The sequence below is a fragment of the Podarcis erhardii genome (genome assembly GCF_964252035.2).
Source record: "Podarcis erhardii genome assembly, chromosome: 15".
Lineage (NCBI taxonomy): Eukaryota > Metazoa > Chordata > Lepidosauria > Squamata > Lacertidae > Podarcis > Podarcis erhardii.
The window spans coordinates 5,008,403-5,026,423 of NC_138505.1; the positions used below are offsets into that span (position 1 = coordinate 5,008,403).

Genomic DNA, 18,021 nt, shown 5'->3' on the forward strand with positions numbered 1-18,021 from the left:
TGTCGAGATTGCACTGGACTCCACTTGCCCAGATTTGGCAAAGGTTGCTGTGATTTATGCTGACTGGGACGCTGCTTCACACGCAGTGGGGTTGCTAATGATAACAATAATATTTTTTTATTTGTATACTGCCCATCTGACTGGGTTGCCCCAGCTACTCTGGGCAGCTCCCAGCAGAATAGTAAAGCATCGAACATTAAAAACTTCCCTAAACAGGGCTGTCTTCTGATGTCTTCTGAAAGTCAGGTAGTTGCTGCACCATTCAGACATCCTGGAGTCAAATATATAGCACCACCTCTACAATCATATCCTAGGTGCTCTCTCCATATCCAGCCCTGGCGCTCCTCTCCCCTAGAGTGCGGCATTAACCCATCCATTTTGCATCGATCTTTTTGTGCTTCTCACTGGTGGCTTCCCACTGAAAGCCCAACTCACTCCCTTCACAGGGGGAATGGCTAGGGAAGGGAAGGGAAGGGGACATTTGACACACCAATGGAGAGTCTTTAATGGTTTCTCTGAAATAGAACATGGCAGAAGATCTTATGTTAAACCAGGTGCACAGCCCACTAGTTCCCCATTTTGTGGATAAACATGTGGAGGCTTTATTGATAACTAAATTAACTCTCTTTCTTCTCTTTATATACAATTGCTGTTTCAAGCTGCATTGCACACTCTTTTGTTCCAGTTTCCTCCTCCCTTTCTTCTGTATTCTGGTTTGCACCATTATTTTTACTGCATTCTGTATTTGCTTGTCTGTATCCCTTCTATTATGAAAAATGACCAAAAAAATAGTTTTTCTTTTTTTAAAAGTAGGCCACTGAACATTTCACGAGCAACTCATAGTTCAGTGGGAAACAACCTGTTCTGCATGCAGAGGATGCCAGGTTCACTTCTCAGCAACTCCAGGTAGGGCTAGGAAAAAGACTCTTTTCTGAAACCTCCAAGAGTTGCTTCCAGAGCACACAATCTTCTGCTATCTAGATCAAAGCTCTGATTCTGCATAAGGTTGTGTGTGTGTGTGTGTGTGTGTGTGTGTGTGTGTGTATCTGCCGCATGGGGGGTGGGGGAGGTAAAGAGACCGTGACTTGCAAAAGCCCTATAATGTAGTCCTGTATCAGAGGTGGGCCCAGGCCAAGAATGGCTAACAACTACTCTGCAGAATAGGCAGTACTGTAATTATCCTGGAAGTGGCTATAAAGGGACAGTTTAAAGCAACCTTGGAGTGTAGCCTACTTTTGCTAAGCGCTGTTATGCAACAACACCTTTGTGCAATAAATCAGGGGTGTTGAACAGTGTGGTGCAAGTTATACACTTGCTCCCTGCCCCCAAACCCAGTCACTTGTAGACAGTGTTACGCTAGATGGACCAAGAGTCTGGCTCAGCAGAAGGAAACTTCCTCTGTTCCACTTCCAACAACAGGGAAACCCAGGTAGATGGGTAGGGTATAAATATTAATATTATTAGTATTATTATTATTACTACTACTACTAATACTACAACATCCTCGCTTGCTGTACATCTTTCCTGTACATTTTCTCCACTTTACCACGTTGAGTATTTCTTACTTTAGCCCTTATCCAGACAAGAGCACCTCAAAATTGCTTTAAAAACTGATTGTTTTATTGGCCTCTGAAAGAGAAGTCCATTAAAATGGCCGGAAGCTGGACATAAGCCAAGTCAATAAGCAAAGCTACAATGAGAGTGTCTGTCAACTGTCGAGGGAGAACCCTCTTTTTATTTTGTTAAATGTTTACCCAAGAAAGCAAACATACCAGCATGTAGAACTGTGTGCAACCAAGTCTCTGCCTCATGTATTAGTTCCCCCAGCAAAGGGCCGACTCTCCCCATAATTCTGAACCATTCAACAATCCAAGTCAACACCTCCAAACAAAACTGCTTCTGCTTGGGATGGACTGCCCAGCGACTTTTGCTTAACACACAAGATATCAAACGGTAACACGCTAGTGAAGTTTGTTGCTGACAAACAATACAGAATGTTGCTGGTTTTTTTTAAAAAAAGATAACATAAAAATATTTTCAAACCGAAAAAAATGGGGAGTCACTCTTTCAGAGATCCCACTGAAGTGGATGGTGTTAGCTTTGCTCAGAAAAGTCATAAACAGCTCATCTCGGTTTTGCAGCAGTTACTATGCTTGGATGTGCCTTCCAAGCTCAGCAACCGAGCCACGGGTCTGAGCGGTTCTTCCGCATGAGGAAGTTAATCTTTCGAGCCATTTCCGTGTTATAGATCCTCCGGCACGTCTCGTACGCCTCCCGCTGCCTCTTGCGGCAGGGCTTCTCGTAATACCGTTGGCGCTTGCTCCTGTCAATGATCCCGTCCATAGTTAGGACCCTGAGCAGAGAACAAAATGAAGAACAGGGTCAAATTCTTGTCAGATGAGGCCAGAATCAGGATAGCAACCCACCATATTCCCCTGTGCCAAATACAGAAAAGCTGATAGCTGCCAGCTGGATCCAACTCCCGCTCTAAAAATACAGAACTAAAATAACCACCTCCTCTCCTCCTTTTCTTTTCTTTTTTTATGCTGAAGCACTTTAGAGGAAATGCCATAAAAACACAATGATCGTGCTGAAGACACACCTTTTCACCCCAGCCTTTGACACTTGAGATATGTATTTTCAGGACCCACCCTGTAGTGTTGAATTTTAAATTGTTGGATCCCACCCACCCTGGGACCTGATGGTGAAGGGCGGGTGATCAACTGAATCTTTAATCATCATCATCATGACTTGCAAAATATCTAGGCCACCAAAAATTCTCCAATATCAATTAGGGCTATCATAATTTTGCCAAAAGGACATCTTATTGGGGCAAGAGTCCCCCCCCCCATCCTGGTTCCAAACCTGAGAGTCAGGCAAGGTGATCTAGGGACTCGCAGGAAGGCTCTAAAATAAAATAAAAACAGCCCCCACCCAAAAAAGCTGGAGACCCAATGCATTGCAATAGGCTGGTGGGTGGGAAGGAGAATTAGGAGATGAGACAGCAATTATGGAAAGCCATATACAGTACTGAAGACCTTTGTAGCTAACCGATCCTGAGAGGTTGACAAATGGAAGCTGGATAGTGGCTCAGAGAGAGCCCTCCAGATTCGAATCTCACTTTCCATTGAGTCACAAAATCAGCTCTCTCTGCTTTCTAGGATGAGGATAATATCAGCTATAAGGTAGCTGAGACAAAGAGATTTGCCAATCATTGTAAGGACCCATGAGACCCCAAAAACTATTCAATGGCAACTCTCCCAGGCATGAATTGTAAGATGAAATCTACAATTTATTTCTGCGCAACAGAAGCAGCAGCCCAGATAGCTTTCAAAACAAAACAAAACAAAAAATATAAATGCCAATTTTCTCTTTATGAGAGTTTAAAAACAATTCTGGCTTGATCTGCCTTGTTTTGCATTCACATGGCCTGGGAGTGCCAGCCTGTCAGGGTTGGATGAAAAATAATCCTGAATGAGCTCCAAGCTCCGCCCACCAGCACCCGGCACCCAACGAGAGGGAGCTCAGTGGCCCCCTCCACCCAGCGGGCCAGCCAATCCCGAGGCCAGAGGTTTCTCAGAATGGGCTTATGCAACCTCGTGCACATCCTTGCTCCTAGTCTCATGGGCTGGGACTGTGAGGGAAGACACATGTTTGGCTAGCTGGCGACACAGGCATCTGAAGGGAACATGCAGAGGGCGCAGCAAAAAAGCCACACACACACACACACACACACACAGCAACTGTACTTCTAGCTATTTTTAAACCCTTGAGTGGAAGCCTGAGAAAAATGCAGAGAGAGGCAGGCGAGCTATTGGAGGGGAAATCGCTTCCCCCCGCAACCAGGAAGCAATTTGCTCTGACCCTGCAATTATCCCCGCTCTCTGAGGAAAGCTCCTTGATGCATCGCAGGTATCAGGGAGGTCAGGAACGATTGTTTTCTCAGCCTGCCAAGACGCTGCTGTGTCTGGAGTCCTTGCAACTTTCTGCCTTCTCCTTCCTGGCCCCACAATGCCATCCAAACTTCCAGCAGAATGTGGTGGGCACCCATCCCCAAGCAATTTGGATGTAAAGGCCTTTAGGTTTTATAGCCTATGCAATTCTGTCCATTGAACAATTTTGTTTTAGCAGCCAGCACATATATAATAACACAGGTATCTTCAACCTTTGGAGCTCAGGGTCCACTTTTAACCCAAACATGCATTTGGGGACTCATTTCTTAAATCTTTTACTAAATATTTGCATGGGACAGGCCACAACGCAGTTGCAGGTCTACCAGTTGAAGACAGGTGTTGCAAAACATTCCTGCAGCCTCAAGCATCTAGTCCTTAGTCCTTACCGAGCCCTCGCATTCTCTCCCTGTCTCACTGAACCCTCCTTGCATTTGCACGCAATCTAAGAACAGAGGAAGCTGCCTTATGCAGTAAATCTCTCTCAAAAACAGGTAATATTTCATGGGAACAGGGCATACCCCATCTCCCCATCACAGACCCACAGCTGGTATCAGACACTAACCAAGAACAAAAATGCTTTTGGGTTACCATGTCATGGGCACCCATTTTTTGCTGAATGGTCACCCACCCTCTACATTATAAGCAGACATTGCAAGATACACACACACCAATAAAGTTCTGCAACCAAGTTAAGTACCACTTGAATCCTGTAAAGGCACACTTTGCAACTCAAAAGCCTAAACACTCATATAGCAGCAGGCACTGCTTCCAAAGAACAGAACTCAAACTATTTGTATATATATTTTTAAAGCATACAGCCTGAGCCCATCATTTTAAAAGTTCCATTTATGATATCCAGCCAGCAGAGGGCATGACAGCCACATGTTGACTAAAGCTTGCTTACAAGACAGCATTACAAGTCACGACTCTCCCTTTCTCCTGACAAAGGTTGCATAAAACCACCTAACTTGACAACACAAGTCGCCTACGTGCTTTTGCCCTAGCAGTCACACATGGCTGCTCAAAATACAACCAGGAAATAAAAGCAAAAGCTACTCATTCAGCTCATAGAAACATTGTGAAAATGACCCACGGATGGTTAAGTCCAGTCGAATCTGACTTTGGAGTGTGGTGCTCATCTCACTTTCAGGCTGAGGGAGCTGGCGTTTGTCCGCAGACAGTTTTCCGGGTCATGTGGCCAGCATGACTAAACCGCTTCTGGTGCAACAGAATACTGTGACGAGTGCCAAAGTGCATAGAAACACCATTTACCTTCCCAACACAGTGGTACCTATTCATCTACTCGCTCTGGTATGCTTTCAAACTGCTAGGTTGCAGGAGCTGGAGCAAAACAATGGGAGCTCACCCCATAGCATGGATTCAAAACATTGCAGCCAGTCCTGGGGCACAGCAAGTCCAAAGGATGTCTTTACCTGTTGAGGACTCGATAGGCAGCCTCCACATTGCCGTTGGGCACCATCACTGTCCGAGCGACGAATTTCAAGTGATTGGCCATCTTAGGTGTAGCTGTTTCTAACTCCAGGAACTGGAGGCCGTCGGCTTCTGGCCCAAATAAGAGAATCTCCAAAAGATACCTTTAAAAAATAATAATAAAAGGACACCTCACAGCTAAACATAAAGAAAATATATTGGGGGACTACTGTTAGTGCTAGATACACAAGAAAGTCCTGGTTCAAATCTCTCTGACCCCACCTGCAATACAGTGGTGCCTCGCAAGACGAAAAGAATCCGTTCCACGATTCTCTTCGTCTAGAGGTTTTTTCATCTTGCGAAGCAAGCCCATTGACGGCTTAGCGGATTAGCGCTATTAGCGGCTTTTAGCGGCTTATCAGCTTAGCGGATAAGTAGATAAGCGGCTTAGCGGCTTAGAAAAAGGGGGGGGGAGGGAAAAAAAGTCGGAAAAACTCGCAAGACATTTCGTCTTGCGAAGCAAGCCCATAGGGAAATTCGTTTTGCAAAGCGCCTCCAAAACGGAAAACCCTTTTGTCTAGCGGGTTTTTCGTCTTGCGAGGCATTCGTCTTGCGGGGCACCACTGTATACATTTAAAGTTTTCATACCGCTTTTTTTACAGGCATTGCTCCCCCCAAAGAATCCTGGCAACTGGACTTTGTAGTGAGCGCTGAGAGTTGTTAGGAGACCACCACCATCCAGGTGTCTCTCTGCCTTCGGCACCCCTTTTGTATTGTTTTTAAGCCTTCTTACAAATCTGGGGTTTCTTTGTATTGTTTTAAAAACGATTATAGCTGTTTTAATGACATGACTACGTATTGCTTCAAGGCATACACGTAAAAGGCAATTCATGAATTCATACCTAAAACAATAATAATTCTAAGTGTCTTCTGTGGGTACAAAGGCCTTTGGCTTTTTATTATCGCCTGCCTCCTTCAGTGGGTGGTATTTTTTAGTCCTGCCTTTAGAAAAATAAGAATGAATTTTCTCTTGGTTTTATGCTGGTGTTAAATGCCTATGTTATTTATTTATTGCTGTAAGTCACTTTGAGATACTTAAAAAAGAAAAAAGGCAATACATGTGATAAACAACAAAATTCAATAAATTATAATAATAATAATAAATGTAGCAAAGTAATCATTTCTCATTTGGCTGTCCAGTTGGCAGATGTCAAAGTAGATCCATGCAGAGTGCTGAAACTCCAGTCACTGTTTCTTAAAAAAGAAAATACTGTCTTTCTGTGCTATTTTCTCAGTTCATGGCCCAATTCTGAAATTGTGAAAATTGGGATTTTATCCAATGCTAATTCCTACTCAGAGCAAACTCACTGAAGTTAAGAGACATGACTAACTTAGGTCCCTTGATTCCAACAGGTCTACTCATCTAAACAGATTTACCTGACTATAATAAGCAACATAAAATTATGTACGAAGGGGAGGATAATAAAGGGAGGCCCTTCTCACACACACCCCAATTTGGAGGAAACTGCGGAGGGATCTCCCCCTTTTTGGGGTGACCTTGGGCCGCTCACTCATCTCTCAACCTAATCTACCTCACTGGGTCGCTGTGACAAGGTAAAACAGGCAAAAGGGTTGTGAATTTTCCCACCTCGACCTCCCTCGGAGGAAAAGGTGGGGCATGAAATAAATTTCATTTCAACAAATGAAATAAAACGGGGGGGGGCGCCCCAGCTTCTCCCGTCAACTGCAAATAACAAAAACTAAGGGCAGCCCCCCCTTCCCCCCTCAATGGGGAAGGTTAACCCCCCCCAAAAAATAATAATAATAATTTCCACGACGACAGGGAGAGGAACGCTATCCTCCGAAGGCACCGCCACATTATTCTTTTTCCGTCCGCCTCCCGCGCTTCCTCCCCGGGCAGCAGTTCCTAATAGAGGCCGGGGATGCGCGCGGCCTACGGCGGACCCGAAGGGAAGCGGGACAAAGAGGCGCTTCCTCGCGCGCCCCCACCAAGGACTACACTCACCCGCCGCTGGCTCAGCCGGTGCCCCCCCCCCCGCAGTCAGGACGGAGCCGCGCACCGGAAGCGGAAACGCGTCTGCCTTCCCCCTTCTCGCTTCTCTAGCCTGCGGCCTAGTCTTGGTAACCATGGCAACGGGAAAGGCCTGCGGGGAGAGGAGGAGGCCAAACTCCCAATAGGGACGGCCTCCTTACTGCTATTTTCGGGTTTTCCCCGATCAATCAATAATAATAGTAGTAGTAGTAGTAGTAATAATAATAATAATAATAATAATTGTTGTTGTGGTGGTTGTTTTGTTGTTGTTTTTCAAAAAAATTTTTTTATTGGTTTTCACAACATTATAAGCAAACAAACACATAAGACAAACAAACATAAATCATAGCCTTATTGAAAATTACACTTCTTAACATTGTTAAGTGACTTCCTCGCTTCCCCTTGGCGGAATTTCATTGCATGTCCTTTTAATGGTTTTCCAAATCACAGTCAGTGGCGTAGCGTGGGTTGTCAGCACCCGGGGCAAGGCAAGTAACTTGCGCCCCCTAACCCATGGATTTGCGCCCCCTAACCCATGGATTTGCGCCCCCTAACCCTAACCCCCAGATGTTGCGCCCGGTGCGGCTGGCCCCCCCTGCACCCCCCACGCTACACCACTGATCACAGTTCGTATAAAATTTAACTTATTCACATTATAAAATTAAACATTGTAATTCGATACTTAACATAAACAAAATCCTGAGCCAATTAAGTATCTGCAAGCTGTTTTCAGTTAATTTAACTTAACATATTTAACTAAGTAATCATTAAATTTAATCCACTCTTCCTGGTACTCCTCCTCCTCCTGGTCACGGACTCTTCCGGTTAGGTTGGCTAGCTCCGAAAAATCCATCCTCTTCATCTGCCATTCTTCTTGTTGTTGTATTTATTTATTCCTTCCTTCCTTCCTTCCCCGCCCATCTGGCTGGGTTTCTCCAGCCGCTTTGGGCGGTTTCCAGCAAAATATTAAAATACAAAAATTCATCAAATATTAAAAGCTTTACACTAGTAGTCTAAACATTTAGAAGGCCATATTGGAAATCACCATTCCTGCCCCTTCCTAAGAACATTGCATGATAAATAAAAGAGCCAACTGATACGGAACGGGGGGGCATGTCTTCACCTTCTTCTTCGCTACAATATATCCATTTATTTCCAATTGTCAATGTCAAAAGGGACTAAAATCTATAAAATTCATAGAAACTCAACGTGCCAATTTGCTCAATTTCTCTAGGACTCCATGACACCTCCCCTGTCCTCCATAATCCCTCAAGCAAGGTGTCAAGACCCTAATCCTGTCAAATCACTCTGCCAAGCCTTTCCTCCGGGCAATGCCAGTACATGGACCATTGTCTTCTCATCACCGGTACTCAGGATGTGCTTATCTGCGCATATCTCCAGCTCTGCATATTCCCCCCTCCCTCCTCCATATGTTAATCCTGTGTAACCCAACCTCTTCTTAATATATTCATGATGTAATCTGTGTAACCCAACCTCTTCTTAATGTATTCATGATGTAACTGGGATGTATTTTGCACTGTATTCTGGGACATGGAGGGAAGTTTCAAAAGTTCATGTCACCCCTTTCTCGCTGTTCAATCTCGCCTTGAACCTGTTGCGCAATAAACTTGGATCTTCTGCAGCTTGCTCCTGTCTCCGGCTGAGCTCATTTTCCTCCGCAGGGACCCACGGACTTAGTCCGACGAGCTGGGTAGCAGAGCAGCCTCGCACCCAGATTTTACCGTAACACAACAATGGCCCATGTTCAGGAAATGGGCCTTGGCACAAATATATAAAGCAATAGCATGGGGGGAAGGGGAGGAGGCAGAAAAACAACAACAACCCCATAGCAATTGTTATGTACTGAAGTTCTCACCCTGGGCCAGCAGAGGGATACTGTAGATAGTTATGCAAATGAAGGATCGAAAGTGACGTTCAGTGATTGGATAGTTTTATAAAGTTGCTACAGCTACGTTGTTCTGGAGCTCTATATAAGCAGGCTGACTGAGCCCTTCAGTTCAGTTCTGTTCTGGCCTCTGAATAAACAAGAGCTGTTTGAAGAATTGTTGTGTCGTCTGATATGTTTGCCCACAACTTAACAGCAATAAAATGACTAATAACTCTATGAATAAACGAATTAAGCTTGCTGCTGATTTATCAATAGCTTTCCCACTGCAAGCTTCTTCTTTTTTTAAAAAAAGCCAATAGTCAATGCAAAACTATACATGAAACTAAAAGCATAGCTTCTCAACTGCTAGGCAAATCTTTAATAACGTCGGTTAAAATCCACCAATCAATACAAAAAACAGTGCTTAATACATGTATAATATGTAAAGCACAGGTTTAAGCATTTATTATGCGTGCCTGCACTGATTTTTTTATTGTTATGTATTGATAGGTTGATTGGAAATAAATAAATAAATAAATGCTTTCCTCGCGATTTAAAACTTTTTTTTTTTTACAACAACAAAAATGTTTTTGCACACAGGACTGAGACAGCAGCAGTAAAAGCCAACTGACCCTTGAAACAGAACTTGTTTAGTCGTTTAGTCGTGTCCGACTCTTCGTGACCCCCTGGACCAGAGCACGCCAGGCACTCCTGTCTTCCACTGCCTCCCGCAGTTTGGTCAAACTCATGCTGGTAGCTTCGAGAACACTGTCCCACCATCTCGTTATTCATAACCAATCAGTTATTCCATTTTGATTGGTTCAGATAACAGAACTAGCACCATGCAAATTATTTTCTTCAGTCATTCAGGTATATTGGCATGCATGGATTGGCTATTGCTTTAGCAGCCAGGAGGGGGAGCTAGGAGTTTACAGTACTTAATTCTGGTGTTCATTGCATTCTGGTTAACCAAAGGCCAGAGAAATCAACCCCTCCGTAAAGTATGTCCCATTTCAAGGTGGATGGAGGGAAAGGAGGGCAATATTTAAGTGGGTCAAGGTGTGATGACGAGAAAGGGGATTGTTAGTTAAAAAAATGTATTAAACACACAAAATACCTTATATAGACGACACAATACACAATATTTCTTCTTCTTCTTTTTCTTCTTACCTGACCTTCAACCTAAGCTCACAGGGCAGGTTAATATTGAAATTGCATAATATCAAAAACAGTTTCAAACAACTAAAAAATGCAAACATTAAAATATATATCCCAAGCATCAAAAGCCAGGGTAAAGAGGTGTGTATAAATTAAGAAATTACGGTAATATAACAATACACTATTAAAAATAATAAATAATCTAAACTGCTATAACCAAGGACAACTCTCATGGTGTTTTATTATTGTGGTTGGTATGGTTTTAGATTCTTTGCATGCTTCTAACTTGGTTTAAAGCTGCCTAGAGACTGGTCTGTATCAGGTGATTAACAAACTGAATAAATGAATAACACAATGCTGGTTGCAATTATTAAGCTTCAGTCTTCACATAGTACTGTCTAAAATATGACACACTTAATTATCCTTCCAGTGCAGTAGCAGGGAGGCATCAAATTATGATGATGATGATGATTTTAAATACTTTTGGAACCATGGACTCAGCTACATTAGTAAAGAAAAAGTGATTTGAATGTGCTATAAACATGCACCACCAGATGGCACCAGAGAGCAGCAAATTTTACAACACAATTTTCCATAGAATTTTTTTTTCTTTTGTTCAAACAATCTAATTTCTGACTTATTTCTAGCGGATTTCTCCCCCCCCCCCATGCACCCACCCCTGATGCATTTTATGGGTGATATGCAGTAGGGTCCTCATGAGAGTACCCCAAATGGAAGAAATGTGTAGAAGTCTGTTGTCTGTAGGTGGAGCATCCCAGACCCTGAAATTTCAAGGCCCAAACTGGAGACCTAGGATGGAACCCTAGTGATGTCAAGGGAAACACACACACACACACACACACACCCCGAGATGTCACAGGGACTGGCTCCACGGACAGCTTTATTAGGAGAGAGGAGCAGAGGAGGTGAAACCCAGAGTGTGGATGCTATAATTTGCACCCAACTCCTGCAGTGCCCACCTGGACATTCAAGCCTTCCATATACCACCTGGAGACTTCAGGTCAGACCTGGAGGTCTGGTAGGGGCATAGGGGCATCTAGTTTGTCCCAGAGTGTGCCCCCATACCCCTAGGTAATACTAATACACCTGAGAGCCAAAAAAAAAAAAAAGGCCTTGTAAGGACAGGCTGTGTTTCACACGCCTATCTCTGGGTCATAAGCCTTCTGGCAGAAAATGGAATTAGTACAATCTCTGAAGATTCCTCTGACACGCAAACCCACAGCCCAGAGGGACGAAAGCCAATCCCCTACTAAGGCCCCCATGCACTAATACGTTCTGACAGAGGCTGGGGGCAGGGGTTGTATAGATCTGGCTGTGATCCCATGATTGACCCGAACCATGAGTGGAGGTGATTGGTACAAAGCGCATTTGATGAGAATCGGTTTATTTCCCCCGAGACACACAGCACAAGCTGCCGGTCAGTTTTCTGGCGGAGGACTCTTTGGCCAAGGGGGGGGGTCATTGTCAGGAGAAGTTAGTGGTTCTTTTTCAAAACCACACACATGGAGCCCAGTGTCCGTACAAACTCTTTACCCAACTTGCAAACCCTCTGAGTGTCCCTGTTTTCCCGGGACTGTCCCAGATTTACAGAAGCCATCCCAGTTTTGATCCCAGAATACCCCGTTTTTCCTTAGTGCATCCCTCTTTTCATCAGAGAAATGTTGGAGGGTATGGAATCATGCGATCCCCAAACCAAGGAGATAAGTAACGATACAACCTTTGGAAGACATCTGAAGGCAACCCTGTACAGGGTAGTTTTTTTAACAAATGTTTAAAGTTTTATTATATTTTTATATATGTTGGAAGCTGCCCAGAGTGGCTGGGGCAACCCAGTCAGATGTGTGGAGTATAAATAATAAATTATTATGACTATTATTATTATGGAATATAGTGGTACCTCTGGTTACATACTTAATTCGTTCCGGAGGTTCATTCTTAACCTGAAACTGTTCTTAACCTGAAGCACCACTCTAGCTAATGGGGCCTCCCGCTGCCGCCACACCACCGGAGCAAGATTTTCTGTTCTCATCCTGAAGCAAAGTTCTTCACCCGAGGTACTATTTCTGGGTTAGTAGAGTCTGTAACCTGAAGTGTATGTAACCCAAGGTACCACTGTAAAGGTAAAAGGTAAAGGGACCTCTAACCATTAGGTCCAGTCGTGTCCGACTCTGGGGTTGCGGCGCTCATCTCGCTTTACTGGCCGAGGGAGCCGGTATACAGCTTCCGGGTCATGTGGCCAGCATGACTAAGCCGCTTCTGGCGAACCAGAGCAGCGCACGGAAACGCCATTTACCTTCCTGCTGGAGCGATACCTATTCATCTACTTGCACTTTGATGTGCTTTCGAACTGCTGGGCTGGCAGGAGCAGGGACCGAGCAATGGGTGCTCACCCCGTCACGGGGATTCGAACTGCCGACCTTCTGATTGGCAAGCCCTAGGCTTTGTGGTTTAACCCACAGCACCCCCCACGTCCCTCTATTATTATGGAATAGGACATCCCTATTTTAATTGGAGAAATGTTGGAGGGTATGGCCTTGCAGTGCCGAGCTCGAAAATGCCACTGCATACATATTAAGTTCTTAAACCATAAACTATGCAAACCTGCAAACAAAGCCCTTTAGCCGCATCCTTAGAAGCTGGCATCACCCAATTAATTTGCTGATTTGGCTTGAGATTGGCAAGTCCGGTTTGGCCGCCTGCTTTTGACATGTGCTTCTTGTTAGTCACTGCTTTCTGACAGTTACTGATGGTGTACTGCTGACTGTGTCAAATTTTCAAGGATCAGCGTGGGCTTTTTTGATGCTTGAACCTGTCTTCTGCAAGCCGAGTTGCACTGAATGGTCCAAAAATATGATAGCTACCGTATTTTTTCACTCTATAAGACGCACTTTTTTCTTCCTAAAAAGTAAGGGGAAATGTCTGTGCGTCTTATGGAGCGAATGCATGGTCCCTGGAGCCTCAGGATTTTTGCATTGGGTCACCCCAAATTCACCATCAGATCACATAGCATGTCCATGGCTACAGCCTGCACCAAAAAAAATCATGCATCCACTGTTGTGTGGGGCTGCATTGGTGCAAAAACGTGGTTACAAAGCACGGATCCACATGGATCCTCAGGATTTTTGCATTGGGTCACCCCAAATTCACCATCAGATCACATAGCATGTCCATGGCTACAGCCTGCACCAAAAAAACCATGTACCCACTTTTTTGTGGGGCCGCAATGGCGCAAAAACGTGGTTACAAGGTGTGGATCCACATGGATTCTCAGGATTTTTGCATTGGGCTACCCCAAACTCACTGACAAATCACATGTCTGTGGCCACAGCATGAACCACAAAAATCATACATCCACTGTTTGGTTCAGACTATTTTTTTTCTTGTTTTCCTCCTCTAAAAACTAGGTGTGTATTATGGTCAGGTGCGTCTTATGGGGCAAAAAATACGGTATCCGAAGGGCTGTCTGTCCCATGGAAAGCAGAGCCAGCTTGCTTTCTGCTGCTCTGGATGGTAAAGGCTCTGTACCAATGGGTTCAAATGATAGAAAAGGAGGTTCCGACTAAACATTAGGAAGAACTTTCTGGCAGTAACAGCTGTTCAACGGAACGACAGACTCCATCATAAGGTGGTGGACTCACCTTCCTTGGAGATCTTTAAGCAGAGGCTGATTGGCCCATCTCTCAGGGATTCGTTAGCTGTGCTTCCAAGCATTGCAAGAAGTCCGGTTAGTTGATCTTTGGGGGTAAACGTCCAACCTAAAATTATCTGACTTAACCGCAGCATGCTTTCCGTATTATGAGTAACTTCCTAAGGAAATTGAAGTGTTCCCATTGGAATCATTAATGCACATTTGTCTCAAAATACCGACATGAAGCTTTTTTTTTGTTTTAAACTGAAGTTTATGCAGAAAAAGCGAACACGAAAGAAAAACCCAAAACCAAAGGACGGTATTGCTGATCTACTCAGATCCTCGGAGAACAGGCAGCACCACACATGGAGAACTGATCCCTCGCAACACTGCGAAAGAAAAAGTACAGTAACTTTTGCGTTGAAAGCCGAGGCTCCCAGCCAACAGCTAATACCCAGATTTGCAAGCAGATACATGACAGGTGTCCACACACACAGGCCAAACTCCACTTTGATGCATGGTGCGTCAACTAATTGAATCACGAACCTGTTGTTGTTCTTTCTAGGTAGAGGCCTTCGTTACAGAGACACAGGCAGCGCCCCTGCGCTGCAATTTCACCTAGATGGTGGTCACTTGAGTTGATGGAGGATGGGGGCTAGTTGGACTGCAAGTACAGAAAGGGGCAAGCAAAAACTATCAAATGGCTGAAGCAACTCCCCTGTAAGGAAAAGTTGCGGCGATTGGAACTTTTCAATTCAGGGGAAAGACGAATAAGAGGTGACATGATAGCCTATAAAATTCTGCATGGCATGGAGGAAGCGTAGAGAGGCAAGTTTTCCTCCATCTTTCTCAGCACTAGAACTCATGGAAGCTGAATGTTGGGAGATTGAGGGCACATAAAACAAATGGCTTCTTCATGTAGTGCGTAGTTAGACTCTGGAACTCCCTCTCACATGAAGCCACCAACTTGGTTGGTTTCAAAAGAGAATTGGGCTAATTCATGGAGAAGAAGGGCTCGGTCCAGTATACCTGAAGGAGTGTCTCCACCTCCATCGTTCAGCCCAGACACTGAGGTCCAGCGCCGAGGGCTTTCTGGCGGTTCCCTCGCTGCGAGAAGCCAAGTTACAGGGAACCAGGCAGAGGGCCTTCTCGGTGGTGGTGCCCACCCTGTGGAACACCCTCCCACCAGATGTCAAAGAGAAAAATAACTACCGTATTTTTCGCTCTATAGGACGCACTTTTCCCCCTCCAAAAATTAAGGGGAAATGTGTGTGCGTCCTATAGAGCGAATGCAGGCTGCGTGGCTAAGCCCAAAGCCAGAACAGGGAGACGGAGCGCTGCGCAGCGCTCCGTCTCGCTGTTCTAGCTTGGGGTTAGCTGCGCAAAGCCTCCGCAGGGCAGAGGAGTGCCTTCCCCCTGCTGCCCTGCGGAGGCTACGAAGGCTGTACGAAGGTGGGGGGAAGGCTGCAAGGCTTCCCCCCACCGCCAGCCCCACAAGCTCGGGGGGCAGTGGGAAGGTGCTGCTTTGTGCTGCTCCCCGACCTGGTCTTTGGGGCTGGCTGTGGGAGAAAGCAGCGATTCCCCCTGCCAGCCCCAAAGAGCAGGTCGAAAGGAACCCAAAGCCTCCGGAGCCCAGTGGGAACACCCGCTGGGCTCTGGAGGCTTCGGGTGAACGCACCTTGAACGCACAGAATGCACCTTGTTTTAGAGGGGGAGAACAAGGGGGGGAAGATTTTTTTCCCCTTTCTCCCCCTCCTATGGTCCGGTGTGTCCTATGGTCCGGTGCGTCCTATAGAGCGAAAAATACAGTACCAAACTTTTAGAAGACATCTGAAGGCAGCCCTGTTTAGGGAAGCTTTTAATGTTTAATGGGTTATTGTATTTTAGTGTTTTGTTGGAAGCCGCCCAGAGTGGCTGGGGGGACCCAGCCAGATGGGCGGGGTATAAATAATAAATTATTATTATTATTATTATTATTATTATTATTATTATTATTATTATTATTACCAATTGTTTCTGAATCCCAGTCCTGGAGACTCCAAGAGAGAGCTCTCATGCTCAGGTCTTGCTTAGGTGGGTGGTCTCCCATTGGGGCATCTGTTTGGCCACTATGATAATAATAATAATAATTTATTATTTGTACCCCGCCCATCTGGACTAGATGGGCTTGCTTTGTCCCAACCCAGCAGGGCTCTTCTGATGCTTTGATGGAACCTCCAGGTGCAAGGGCAGTCTATCTGTTTTTTTATATAATTTTTTTATTAACAATTTCAACATACCAAATGATCAAAACAAATCATCTTCATTATTTCCCCCCCTTTTCCCCCCACCTCCCACCTCCCCAACAACCCTCCCTTCCCCCCCAAAAAAACTTCCCTCAGCTCCTCTCTCTGATTTCTCAACTCATGTTGTTCTCTGCATATTGTAAAATTGTATACATCCTTATATTATCTGTCTACTACATTAACCCTCAATAAATTTGTGTATGTTTATTCAAAACCTGCCAAGGAGTCCAGTTCATTTTGTTGCCTTTTTAAGTAATTTGTAAAAAAGTTCCCATTCTTCTTTAAAGTCACAGTTGTCCTTATCTCGCAATTTGCATGTCAGTTTCGCCAATTCCGCATAATCCATCAATTTCTCTTGCCACTGTTCTTCTGTCGGGGTTTCCTCGTTCTTCCATCCTTGTGCTATCAAGACTCTTGCCGCTGTTGTAGTATGCATAAATAAGTTCTTTATTTTCCTTGGCAGGTCTTGTCCTGCAATCCCTAACAAAAATGCTTCTGCAAAGGCAGTCTGTCTGGATCCCTATGTTTTATGGGGCATTTGGCCACTGTGAAAAGCAGGGTGCTGATCCAGCAGCCAGGCCTTTCTTAAGTTCTTATGCCACTGTTGTTGTTGTTGTTGTTTAGTTGTTTAGTCGTGTCCGACTCTTCGTGACCCCCTGGACCAGAGCACGTCAGGCCCTCCTGTCTTCCACTGCCTCCCGCAGTTTGGTCAAACTCATATTTGTAGCTTCGAGAACACTGTCCCACCATCTCATCCTCCGTCGTCCCCTTCTCCTTGTGCCCTCCATCTTTCCCAACATCAGGGTCTTTTCCAGGGAGTCTTCTCTTCTCATGAGGTGGCCAAAGTACTGGAGCCTCAGCTTCAGGATCTGTCCTTCCAGTGAGCACTCAGGGCTGATTTCCTTCAGAATGGAGAGGTTGGATCTTCTTGCAGTGCATGGGACTCTCAAGAGTCTCCTCCAGCACCAGAATTCAAAAGCATCCATTCTTCGGCGATCAGCCTTCTTCATGGTCCAGCTCTCACTTCCATACATCACTACAGTGGTACCGTGGGTTAAGTACTTAATTCGTTCCAGAGGTCCTTTCTTAACCTGAAACTGTTCTTAACCTGAAGCACCACTTTAGCTAATGGGGCCTCCTGCTGCTGCTGTGCCACCCTGAAGCAAAGTTCTTAATCTGAGGTACTCTTTCTGGGTTAGCAGAGTCTGTAACCTGAAGCGCATGTTGGACTCGATGGCCCTTGTGGTCTCTTCCAACTCTATGATTCTATTCTATGTAACCCAAGCTACCACTGTACTGTGAAAACCACAGCTTTAGCTATAAGGACCTTTGTCGGCAAGGTGATGCCTCTGCTTATCCTCCCCCAAATCCTGTTTTGCAGGACAAAGAGAAAGAGATAGAATCATAGAGTTGGAAGAGACCACAAGGGCCATCGAGTCCAACCCCCTGCCAAGCAGGAAACACCATCAGAGCACTCCTGACATATGGTTGTCAAGCCTCTGCTTAAAGACCTCCAAAGAAGGAGACTCCACCACACTCCTTGGCAGCAAATTCCACTGTCAAACAGCTCTTACTGTCAGGAAGTTCTTCCTAATGTTTAGGTG

At 45.0% G+C, this 18,021-nt stretch overlaps 1 protein-coding gene across 2 annotated transcripts; it reads right to left on the reverse strand.

Annotated features, from left to right (window-relative positions):
• Nucleotides 1-1,702: 1,702 nt before the first annotated feature.
• Nucleotides 1,703-7,518, reverse strand: MRPS21 (mitochondrial ribosomal protein S21). Of its 2 annotated transcripts, none has more exons than XM_081842569.1 (3): nt 7,411-7,518; nt 5,387-5,548; nt 1,703-2,353 (listed from the first exon to the last, which is right to left on the reverse strand). In XM_081842569.1, the coding sequence occupies exons 2-3, from the start codon at nt 5,467-5,469 to the stop codon at nt 2,173-2,175; spliced, it is 264 nt and encodes an 87-aa protein (XP_081698695.1). In that variant the 5' UTR covers nt 5,470-5,548; nt 7,411-7,518; the 3' UTR covers nt 1,703-2,172. The 2 variants fall into 2 exon arrangements, with proteins under 2 accessions (XP_081698695.1, XP_081698696.1); XM_081842570.1 differs by lacking the exon at nt 7,411-7,518 and adding an exon at nt 6,287-6,513.
• Between the last annotated feature and the right edge of the window lie 10,503 nt (nt 7,519-18,021).